Source organism: Corapipo altera, unplaced genomic scaffold, assembly GCF_003945725.1.
Source record: "Corapipo altera isolate COAL_440 unplaced genomic scaffold, ASM394572v1 44b, whole genome shotgun sequence".
Lineage (NCBI taxonomy): Eukaryota > Metazoa > Chordata > Aves > Passeriformes > Pipridae > Corapipo > Corapipo altera.
In genome coordinates this window covers 3,207,462-3,220,414 of record NW_020884932.1, presented here as the reverse complement: position 1 = coordinate 3,220,414, position 12,953 = coordinate 3,207,462, and the positions used below count along the sequence as shown (strand labels likewise).

The following is a 12,953-nucleotide window of genomic DNA, read 5'->3' as shown; positions in this document are numbered from 1 at the left end:
GCTGCCTCCAACAAAGCCACTCCAAGTGATACCAGCAGCAATTCAGCCACTGACTTTTATTCATTGTCCTATTTTCAACATCTTATACTTTTACAGACGCTAACCAAGCTCTCTCTTTCTTTATGTTTTTTCCCCCTTTCACACTTCAAACTTATTCGCCAGGAAAGTTTTGTCACCAGCTGCCACAGCTCCATCAACTCTCCTACCAGGCCCATTTGAAAGAAGTAGTAAGGTGTTAATTAGGGTGTTAATGGCTACAGAAACACCTTTTTTAGTTTTTTTATTCTTTTTTTTTTTATTTCAAGGAAGAAACTGCTGGAATCTCAGCATTCCTTGCAGAAGTGTTAGACTGCATAAAAAATTGGAGAAACAAAAATGCCTTTATTCAGCACACAGTGTAGATAGTCTCTGGCTCCCAACTGCTCCAAACCCCAATTCTGTTTATTGTCTTTCACCTTTGATTTGGAAGCATCTAATTGCGGGGGAAGAAAAAAATGGTATATATTTTCTTAGTATCTTTGAGTGACAGAATATTTTTTTAATCTTTAAAATGAATTCCATACCAGAGTGCATCTTCACAACGAGAAAATGGTTGTGCTAATGTGTGAAGTAACATGTGGTTTCACAAGCCAGCAGAGCCAACCTCACATTACTCTGCTGCTAAAAGAGGCTTCCCTCCCTCTCTTCTTCCCTACTGAGTCTACCCAGTGCCAGTCCACAGCCATGCTGGCTCTGGCACTTGTCTGATACCTCTGAGTTCAGTTAACACTAAACTGACATAAAGCTGTTCACATGTTTGCTGGGTTCATTTTCTGCCAGTTGAGTGAGCTGAACCAGCTGAAAGAGGGGGCAGCACTAAGTACAGGGAAAGCAGTGGGAAACATGTACCTGGGGGATTCTTCCTTTTGACAGCAGCAAGTTGCTAGATGGCTTGGGCATCTTATGAAACCTCACCCTAAGGGCACAGCTTTACTAAATTGCTCGATACAAATTATGACTTCGCCATTACAAAAAGAAATGGGTTCCAGTAGTCAACCAAACTAAATCCATTAAACTAATTCAGCTTGCTAAAGTGGCAGAAAACTACTTGGGGTGGCAGCTGCTCTTGGCCAGGTCAGCAAGTGGAACTGGTACAACTTCAGGTCCATGAGCACAGAAGCTGATGCGAGGCAAAGACAGAACTGTGTGGTAGGGGTGGAAAGGAGGAGAAGAGCCAGGGAGAAGAGTGAGCCCAGAACCTTTCAGCTGCTATGATAGCTGAAATCTTGTGAAATCACACCCTGGTTTATGAAAACTCCTAACATAAAAAACCCCTTTATTTCTCCACTCCTATTAACAGACAACTGTGAAGCTGCTGTTCCCTCAAAGTCTTTATATAAATTAATTGACTTGTGTAGAAGATAAAAACTGTGTTTCTTTTTTAATCAAAATTTTAATTTCATGTAATATTCAATCTAACAGTCACTGCAAAAATAGATGCAGTGATTTGAGATACTGCTGTACACCAGACTGTGTGTTACCGTTCTCCCAGCTTGATGATTTAGTCGTGACTGTTCTTCATTCACTGCAGTACAAAATTGGCACGGCAAATTCAAATTACCCTCAGCAGCAATTTATATTAAGCAGAGGAGGAAATTCGGCTGTAATCCAAAAATAATTTTTTGAGATGTCAGTTGGATGGGAAACCTTTACTTCCAACCCTGCAGTTGGAACTGGGTGGATAGGTACCCTAAAAGTCATGGCAGCACACCAATACTCTGCCAGGTATACAGTACAGTTTGTCTTTTTAAACCAGCATCTTTCTAAATGCTAGTTTGTTTTTAACTTTCACTAGCTGCTGTTTTTAAAATATTTGTCTCTCTTCGGTGGGAGTTTTGGGATTTGTTTGTTTGCTTGTTTTTCAATGGAGCAGGTTATTTGGATCCTTATGCTTTATATTACAGCAAGATTGAGATAAGAGTGTGTTTGTCAGGTGGCTTATGTCACTCAGAGATTTGAGGCAGCTGCTACCTTTGCCAAAAACACCCCAGTTTTCCTCTCATCATATGCTACATCAGTAGTGGGGAGGTTTGCACCACAACTGTGCCAACCCAGTTACAGTGGCACACTTTTAAGTGTGGCATGTCAAGACCTCAGAGTAGTGATCTTTATAGCCTATTCTGACTTGAGTTATGCTTGTGGGACAGAGGGATATTTTTCCATTACTTCTCTTCAAACCAACTCATATCTTTGGCTTTTGACTACTTATATCTATTTTCTGATCTATTCTGATAAATGCCTATTAGAAAAGACATCATACAGAAACTTCAGATCCAATTTGCAGAAATATCTGCAGTGATAAATAAACAATGGAGTTAATGAAATCTGATCCATTACCAATACAAACTTGTGACCTGTTTCTGGTTCTGGCAGATGACTTATCCTAAGAAAAGCTCTTGAAATTCTGAGCATTCACATCTGGACTCCACTCCAAACTTAACTTAAACTTCAGCTTTAATAAATCTGGATCATTACCTCATCCTTACTTTTAACTACTAACAGCAAGTAACTTTCTGGATTGCTACACCTGACAATTGTTAAATATTTCAGCTGTTTTCTAAGTGAAATGAAACCTACATGTGTTTCTTTAGTCCCCAACTCCTTTCAGAGAAATTAATGTATTTCCCTGCACTGGTCCTACTTTATCTAAATAACCTGATAGCTCACCCTCTTTCATCTTCTCAGGATACAAAATAAATCAGTATAGTCTCTTAGTCTACTCTTTCCTAAGCAATACGATTCTCACAGATCTAATAATTTTGAGTAACTAAAATCCTTGAGTCTTTGAATCATTCTGGTTTTGTAATACTTCTCTGTACCTCCCCTAATTCACATTCTGACACCTGTATTGGTGCAGAAAAGCCTGCGGTACTGTATTTTGACTATATTGTTCACAGAAATGCAAGTATTTCACTTCTGAAGTTACAGTATTGTTATCTTTCTTAAAAAAATATCATTCATTGAAGCACCAAGTTAAGAAAAATTGAAGGGAAAGGAATGAAAATAAATTATATCTCCAAAGAAGGTAATTACATAGCTAAGCATTATCTTTGGAGACAAAGAAAGTCTAAAGTACCAGTAGGGCTTGTCAGAGCTACTTCAATGTGCCTGACTTTTTACAAACACCAACCTACAATTTCCTGACATCTTAAATTACATGTTTCTGAGAAGAGTACAGTTTGGCCACAGTGTGTCATACATACAAAGTCCTGCTGACTGAACAGAAGGACATGCTTGAAGCTGTTACGACAGGCTGGAAAAAATCCTTATGAAGTCCTCTAAAAAAAAACTCCAAAGTTAACATACTGGTCCAGGAAAAGTATTTGGCACAATTTCAGTTTAGACTCAAACTTAGTTTTCAGTCTCCATTATTACCTCCACCAGAAAGGCCTAAAAAATTGATTAAAAAAAAAAAAAAAGCAAGAACAGGGGAAAATTGTCTGGATTCCAGAGGCCTGCAAAAGATCTGACTGCAATCCAAGAGGATGGAAAATAACCAAACCAAATATTTTGACCAGAATTAAGTATTAATGCTTCAGCAGCTTCCAGAAAGAACTTTGATTAAATGGAGTTCAAAACCAAATATTAGAGAAGGAAAATAGTTTTCAAGTTATTATGCAAACCAGACATTTTCTATGCAAATTCAGGCACTGAACTTCTATAATCTGAATTTTAAAACATAGGTTGATGACTTGATTGTAAATAGTGTTTGTTTTCTCTTTCTGAATGTCATGTTAAATTACTATGTGCATATGCAGGGTGTGTGGGTGGAAGGGACTGACACAAGGAGGAATTAATTCTTGTAAAAAAAAGTTCTTGTTTTTCTAAGGGTATGGTTAAGAAGAAGAATATAGAATCATATATCACTTTCAATAAAAATGGTACTAACCACTGTTTGTAAACACATCAGTGTGCAAATGAAGAAACATTGCTCATTAAGTACTGACAATATTTGATTCAGCCCATGCATTTACCAGTCATCTGGTCTTGCTGGCCTAAGTCCCAACCTTCTCACCTCTGTAAGTGGTCATATTATTCCCATGGGGATAGCAGAGTGCCTCACAAGTCAATATGGACAATCTTCATATTGGTCTTCTGAACACATCTCCGCTATTAATTCCTACATGTAATCCATTATTAAAGTGCAATTTAGATATATTGATCAAAATGCTTGGCTTCTGTAATTCCCATTTTGCTTTATCAACCACAGGAGTGCAACAGTGTTAACAGGCTTTTATACTTAAAACACTATTGTAGACCTATTTTCAGTTTACAAATCTGTGATACAGAACATGACGAAGTAGATGGAAAGTCACAACACACTTCTAAACACAACAAACTCCACTGGCATCTCTCTTGATATTTGCAGCAAGAGCTTTCTCTCATAATTATAAAGTAGCAGTTGGTCTGCATACCTGAAAATAAGGAACTCCAAGCTGTTGGCCTCATCAGGTAAGGTAGTAAAGAAGCCCAAAGTCTACCAACTTCAGTAGGATGTAGAAGTTTCCCACTGCTGGCATTTTTTGACTAATATAGCAGAACTTTTTAGCTTGTACAAACTGAGGCAGCTCTGCTGTGTTACTAACTGTTAGCTAATTTATACAAGTTCAGCCTTTTTTAGTCTAGTGACCACGGGAAGTACTTAAAATCATAAAAAAGCCTATTTCATGCTGCTTCTGTGTCTTGGAAGATCATTATGTGATTAACTGTGCAAAAACGCAACAGAGCTATGCTACCAAGAAAACCCCAAAAAGATGAACAAGTTTCTCATATTTATGCAACAGCTTCTCAAATTGCAAATTATTCTCTAGTTTGCATCTCAATTGTCAGACTAAGGTGAAGGTATCTCAGCATGAAATCTGTTTGTAAGAGACAACAATATTATCGTTTTATAGTGCACATAATTTGATGAATGCCTTTTCTGGAATAGTTTTTAACTCTTCATCTCATCAGAATATGCGCTAAAATCTCTCCCCTGTAACAGTCATACCATTTTGCAAAAAGATGCCAAAATTGTATAAACATAAGAGAGTATGGAGGACTGTGTTAATATTTGCTGACCTTTTCAGGTTTATTGAAATCACATTATTTCAATTTCCTTGAGATAATGGTAGTTGGATCAATGTGTTATTTGATCAACGGTTATTTGTAATTTCCTGTTGAAAATACACAAAAATTTAGTTCTGCTAAGTTTCATCTTTCATGACAAGTACTTCAATAATTGAATCAAGAACACTTGCTATCCAACAGCATCTATAAAGACTAGTACTCTACACACAGAAGCTTAACACCAGTTTTGTATGTTCCCCCCCCCCCCTTAATCTAAATTGCTCTACATTTCTTTTTAATGTAGTATTATGTTATGTGGTCACATTGTAGGATTATGAATCAGGAATTTTATTTCCAATTCTATCACTAGCTATGTTGGCTAAAACAACAAAAAATGACAGGCATTACCAAGTATTCTGACATTACCAAAATAATTGACAGAAGGCTCAGTATGTAATCTTAGTTTAAATAATTTTGTTCCTTCGAAATGATACTTTCTTTTTAAAAACAACAGGCTCTAATTGTAAGAACAAAGAAAAAAATTCTTTGAAGTGAGATAAACAGAAACTAAATTAGGTTCACTTTTCTGAGCAGAAAATGGAGCAGGTATAGTTTTCAAGACCAAAAATAACCTTTCAGATTAGCATGTTTTCAATAAATAAGACTGACTGCTTCTAACAAAGAAGAATAAAACTTAGATGGGTCAGAAGTCAATGACAGTTTGGGACTTATCCAATCTAATGTCTTACAAATAAAAATGTGAATCCTTGAATTAGACTCTACTTGTCACCCAAAAGCAATGCCGGGTGAAACAGCAGGCAGTAATTGTTTTCTGTCCTCTCCATGCACTAATCAAGCTGCCTCATTCTGCACCAGTAACAGCCCTTCACTACGGCATTAGAATTGGAATATTTTCTTGATTTGGAATTGTATTAATAGTCTCTGTCTCTTTCAAAAATAGGAAGCCTAAGGGAAGACTGCACAGTTGAAGACATGCTTCTCGTGTGTATGTGTTGAACAAGCAATAGGATGCTGACAGACAAATTCGATGCCCTTGTTCCCAAGGATGTGCTGTTTTCACAGCCTGTGTTTGCAGGCAGAGACTAAAACTGGCACATATATTCCCATAACAGTTGTCTTGACCAAGTTTAGAAAAGTTCCTTTGCTTCTTCTTTCCTCAAAGCTGACACAAGGTAGTATTTTGCTGTAAAGTGCAGTTTCTGCTCAGAGTGCATGCAGTAGTACTCTGGACAATTTAATTCCTTATTTAATTTAACGCAGAAAACACTCAAGCTGCAGCAGTTTGAAAAAAAGATCTGCACCATCTGCAGGTCAGCTGTGACCCACAGACAGCCTGAACGCATCACTACTCCAAGAAATACTTCATGCAGAAGCTGATGGCCTTAGAGGAGTGCTGAGCCTCATTCCTTGCACAATGAACTGTGGATCGCCCTCTGTTGTTAGGATTAGTCAGCACTTCCAGTAGGAGCTGGAAGAGGTTTAAGGCTGCGATAAATACTTCGGCATTTTATGTTTGAAGGTAAGAAGAAACCTTTTCTACTGATGTACAAAAGGGTGAAATAGCTAAATGAACAAGTCTGCCTATGGCTCTGAATGGGGCAGACAGGTGGTTTCAAATTACTACCTCATTAAATACAAATATTTTACGGAAATGTTTCTGTCATAACCAGATAAATGGTTTCCTTGGGAGAAATAATTTGTTTTTCCATGGGAAAATTTCATCCTGCCAGAAACCCAATGACCCCTCCAGTTTCTAGTTGCAATAACACCAACACATACACAATAACATATTTTGCTTAGTATCGACTAGTTAAAACGCAAAATAGTTCATACAGAAACAAGTGGCCTTTTTCTGACTAACAACAGAAATAGGAAAGAGTTTGAAAGTTATTGAAGATCTGTCTAACTATTAACACAGATTAATTGGTAAAGTGTATTCTCCTTGATATAAGAACAACAATAATACTAATGGAACAAAACTGACCTTTGAAGATCTCCAACAGTCTTCTACATTTCAATCTTGTTTATGAGGCATCTTAGCATATCACTTATGAACAACCATTTTTGTTTAAAATTTAATTTCATAAAGGACAAATGCTTCAAATGAATATAAAAATGAAATAAAATTTTCATTTAAGATTAAAAGTTTCTCTTCTGCTAAAACTCTTCCTCTCCAATTATATTCCATTTGGTTTGATACCTTTCCCTCCCCAGATTTTTCTTTGATCAATAAACCAATGCTAGTTAAACATACATAAAAATCAGAGTCATTAAGTTAGAAAGGTAGACTTGCCAAATTCAAATATGTACACTAAATATTTTCTTCCCATAAAGTTGTGTTCAGCTTTACAGCTAAGTCAAGGCTGAAATCTTCATAGGTAAGGTACCCCATCAGGTATGTAAAGGGAATGGCTTTTGTCTTAAATATTTTTGAATTATGGATTACAACACTACAACTACTATTCTGCCATTCAAAATTTAAAAAGTGCTAAAAATATAAACTGTCACAATCCCATTCATTTCCTTTCTTGAAATTTTTCATAGTTGCATGAAAACAGTTTGCCTAACAAACATCAGCCTCAGTAAAGAGAAATACTATTTGTTTTATAAATGGCCACTGCAAAAGATTTATTTGACTTGCATTACATCCTATCAATATTCATTGCCATTTCCACAAGAGCTGTAAGAAAATTAACATTGGCTTTGAGTTTCATTACAAGTTCACAGGTTGAAAACAAAGTCTACTTATCTGTATCTTCAATAAGCCAAAACATTTTAGGGTAGTATTTGACTTTTGCTTTGATATTATTGTTCATCCAGACTAAAAAGTAAGAAATCAAGAGGATTAAAACTAGGAGACTCCCTCTTCAGTGACACTGCAAATATGCACATAGATGAAGGATGTGTTTCTTGAGAGATGTGCATGACACTACTCATAACACCGTATCATGTTGCTCTCTCATCTGTAATTCTAAGACACCTAAGTAGAAGCATGCCAATCAACACCAGCTACATTTGAGAGCACAGGTACATTTAGAAGAGTTAAAAAAAACCCGTCACTGTGATAAAAATATAAAAGAAAAAATATTAATTCAACTGAGAAGTAAAGGATAGTAGATCACATTTAATCACCACTATTTCAAATTCAAGGTTCCAAGAACTATGTGTAATTCTTCCTGGGTTCAATGACACTATTGAATCAGGGTTTTTTTTTAAAATTGCAGGATGCAACTGCACTTTTTAAGTAGCAGTCTCATTTGTCTCATTTCTGTATGTGGAAGGGATAGCACAAATCCCTGCCAAGAAATTATGCTATTTGAAGTTAAGCTCAGATGCTCTTGTATAGGGATATTTCTACCTGTTTTTTATCTTGACTCTCCTCTTCCTTCCCTTGCTTTAGATCACAGTCAGTTTTAACCCCGTGATTAAATTGTCATGAGTGAGTGATTTCTACAATGTTAAAGCGATGGTTTTTTTAAACTCAGTTTTCAAATGTGAGAACAAAACATTTGTGGCTTTTTTACTCTGTGACTTCAGAGGAGTGTATAATGATCATTATGAGCTGTTCCATATTTTAAAATTAATAATCAGATTTGAACTCAAGCTGCACTGGTAAAAACACCATCAGGGGCAAATCACTAACAGTGTCACTCAGAAGTTTCTTCCCACATATTCAGCTCTTTGGTTTTGAGATTAGAGATGTATTAATAAAGTACTATAAGGAGATGATTACATATTATGTAGTATAATTCTAGAAAATTATTGACACCTGTAGTTACTTAACTAGAAATGCCATAATTTTTGCATTAGAATGTCAATGTATACTGACAGAAATTCTTTTATGTAAATTAAATAATAATTAATGATAACTTAATGTCAATGATATCACATTTAGACAAAAAGAAATAGCAGAAATGTGACATTAAATCAGAGTTGATTAATTTAGACCACCGTTATAAATGTCACTTGGCATTTAAACTGAATTTAACTGTTCATACAGAGCAGTGAGACTTTACGGTACTTTGAAAACTTTTCTGCAAAGGAAATCACAACAGAAGAAACAGAGAGCAAAGAGATACCCATTCCTCAGCAGCTCCCAGACAAAAAAGTTACTAGTAATTGAAACAGTGCATACAGAAGGCAGCAGGAAGCATTCAATTGCTGTATATGCTGGGTTGACTACTATCATAGTTGTATCTGAACACTTCTCAAATAAGAGTTCACTGCTTTTCCATCTGAAGCAAAAGTAACAAATGAGGTGGTGGGGATGTAAAGAATTTTTTTGCAGACATTAGCAAGCTGAAGAAAGAAAATTTTTCTTCCCATTAGGAAAGTCAGAAGAAAACACTTAAGCACAGTTCTTTCTGTTCACATTAACAAACCTGAAGCATATGCTTAAAGTCTTAATCTTGATAGTGACCAAAATGCATGTTCATTCATTCATCCTGCTTCTGCTCCAGAAAAACAGACTAAAATTCTGGTCAAAGCCACAGACTATGACTCCGTGTCTATGCCCAGTTCTAAGCATGAGAAATAAAGCCTTCTAGACAGAAGTAATGATGACAGCTATAAGAGACACACGGCCAGCATGAAAGCTGAGCAAGTTGATACCTATCTCCTCAGAAAGTTCATACAATAGCTAGACTTGCACACAGTGACAGCAAAAACATATTTGAAATTAATAGGACTAGTATTTTCTTTGACTGGAGAACAATGCGAACCATCCTGGCATGAGTTAATAATGCTGGTATGTCTGCTCCTAGATACACTGAAGACAGGATGGCCCTATTCTGCTCCTGAAAGCACAAAACCTTTTGGTTCAGAAAGGTTAACAGAACTTTCTTTTACATTTTCTTATTGGGACTTGCTAACAGCTCCTCTGTGCTTGATCACATCTCCAGGCCAAACAGAAATAAGGGCCCTGTATCTTGCTTTGCTTTCCTTCAGGATGTTGTGTGTCAGTAGGGCATGAATGACAGAGGAAACTTTTGCTTTCCGTTTTGGAGGCTCTAAAAAACCACCCATTAAGTTACAGGAGCTGGAAAAGTGTATTTCACTGTGACCTCCCTCCATAGTTTATCTACACCAAGGAACATAAAACTGAAACTCTCAATAATGGGACTACAAGTTCCCAGAGATCCTTAAATACAGAAACTAAGACCAACTATTATACTGTAGACATCAGTTCATATAATGACAGAATTAGGAAAAAAACGCATGTGCTTTTTTTTTCCGACAGGTCTCAAGTTGTTTATTTGTTGATGCACTGAAGTTGTCCAAATAAAACAACAAAATTATCTACATAAGTCACCTTAGGTGCTATGCATAAGCAACACTTAGTGCAAGGAATAAATTTAAAGAACCCCAAACAAACCCAAAACAATAAAAAGATGAGACAAGAAGGTTGGGGTTTTTTTTCTGTTGGTATATAATCTTACTTCCAGACCTAGTTCTTTAACAAAGATTATATCAGATATCTTTTTTCTTTGTATATTGTGTAATCAAACTGGTTCAGACATCTCCAATAATGAAGACATTGCTACTATTATTATAAAGTTATATAAAAGCAGGTGAGCAGCTGTAGCCTAATAAACACACAGCTGAACAAAGGAAACTGCTGACAAGCTGCAATCTTGTTTTAATGTAAATTCTCATGTGTTCACATCATATTTAATTGTACACAACAATAAATAAGCTTCTGTCACTAGCAGTTTCTCATAAATGGGCTAATGCTAATTATCCCTCTATTTTCAACCATGTGGTTTTAGTGAAAAGATTAATGTCAGGAAAATAACACAAAAATAATGAGCTTTGCAAGCCATTTGAGTGGCAGAAAATATTATACTTTTCTTGATTTGATTTTTCTAGTTTCATATGAAAGCTGTGACAACTCTCTCAAAAGCACCTCAGTATTTCAAACATTATATCTAGGATATATTAATTATGGAAGAAATATGTAACACATTTCCCTTCATTTTTCTTCTCAAGATTATTGTAGTGGTGAGCTGAAAGCCAAAACGTGCAACTCGTGCACCATCAATGAATTTAAGGGATGGTCTTAGATCTGGAAATATTAAGTATGGACAAGTTTCCCTTGTCTTCTGGTCTTTGTCATTAGGAAATGTTTGCTTGGTCTGAAATAATTTGTACTAGTCTGACAAAGTTATTTTAGCTCTGACTAATGGTAAGATACAGCATCTAAAAGAATGATTGTCGAGGGAACAATTAAGAAGAAAGAGCCCTTTGAGCCACTCAAGTGCTATAAACTTGCTTCTTTTTGTCCAATTAGTCCTTCCAGTTACATGTCCTAAGTGTCCAGACAAAACCAAGACTGTACTGAGTACCACACAAACATACAGCTTGAGACACAGAGGTGATGCTTGCATTAAGTGGTGTTCCTAAACCAGATACACGTACTTTCTGTACTTCAGGTGTGGCATCAGCTGTGGCTGGAGCACAGCCCTTTCTGCACGAAGGAACTTGCATGCTGGAGCACACTGTGCGGGTGAGCATGTCTGCACCAGCTGCCTCACAGAGCAATGGGGTTGATGGAAGACTGGGGGGTGCAGAGGCTACTGCACATATAGCTGCTTTATTAGTGTGGTACCAACAGTTGTCCAGCTGTTTCATGTATGTTGGTTGTTTTTCTGCTTAAAACAGAAACAGTCTTTCTGCTTTTTTAAAAGCAAATTGATGGGCTATAGCATTTGTGTCTAACGTGATGTTAGCATGATACTGCTAAATATTGTATTATCAAGTCTTTTGGATCAGGGTTCAAGTAAGTTCACTACTCTCACTACTAATGGGATTGTGGCTAGAAAACATCCCTAGAACATCTCATCCGATGATGACACTATAATTCATGGTAGCTTTGATGCCCCTTCTCATCCCCTACAGTCTCTCCGAATACACACAATTTTTGCTGAAGCACATTCCCACTATGGATGTTATAACATAAAAGTCCAGCTCTGGTCCATTTTCTTTGCAGAAGAATGGGAGATATATCCCTGTCCATCAGCAGGAGGAAGAGAAAGGTACATGAGAAATGCCACAACGTCAAACCTCTTTTCTTCCTCTCTTCTACAACAGAAAGGCAGTAAGCTGAACTCTGGTAGGTTGGGTGGGGAGCTGGATCAAAGCAGCACTACAGAGGGGACAGGCTGTCCAGAGCAGGACACAAGATTCATATCACACTAAAATCATTATGTTCAGTAGTCTCAAAATCTGATGTTTCATTTTTTTTGGGAATTACATTCAGAACTGCAGTGCCGCCAAGATATATCGATAGTGTTCATCACTGCTTTATGTTTCTTACCTCTACTCATTTTGAGACATGGTTATTTTTTTTCTCATATACATGTATTCAGCAGTAGTAAATGCTGCTCCTTTCATATTCCAATCCACATCCTGCCACTGTCCTCTGCACCTTGCCTTACTCCCAGATGTCTCAGGGTCACTAAAACATTGTCAGAGTGATTACATTTGCATTCTACACTCTCCTGCAAGTTCAAATCAAAGTATCATCATTTTTTAAGTTTCTGAAGTACTCTACAAGGCAAAAGTTGAATAAAACCATCTTAGCAGACTGGTGGTTGGCTGTTATTATTTTCTAGTAGAGATAGACAAATCTGGTTTGCCACATTTCAAAGCCATTTGAACTTCATGGGTCAAAAGCTTTATTAGATCATTACTAGGTTCATATCCCATTTAAAACACTGTATTAAAAGGGGAGAGAGGAAAAAGAGATATAGGCTTTAAAAACCAAAAACCTACTTTTAGGAAGACTGTCAGGCTTCCCACATAATTTAGTCTCAAATCACAGCATCCTACTTCACCTCATTTCA

At 36.7% G+C, this 12,953-nt stretch overlaps 1 protein-coding gene across 7 annotated transcripts in view; it reads right to left on the bottom strand.

The window, feature by feature from the left end:
- The window catches only part of ULK4 (unc-51 like kinase 4), a 225,432-nt gene that overhangs the window by 29,794 nt on the left and 182,685 nt on the right, over nucleotides 1–12,953 (bottom strand). The window contains exon 36 of one of the 7 annotated variants that reach the window (XM_027659561.1): nucleotides 12,544–12,657. The exons of the other annotated variants lie outside the window; for them this stretch is intronic. Within the exon in view, the coding sequence (XP_027515362.1) occupies nucleotides 12,640–12,657 (18 nt within the window). The 3' untranslated portion in view covers nucleotides 12,544–12,639. Of the gene's footprint in view, nucleotides 1–12,543; nucleotides 12,658–12,953 lie in introns of those variants that run through there. 7 annotated transcript variants of the gene reach the window in all.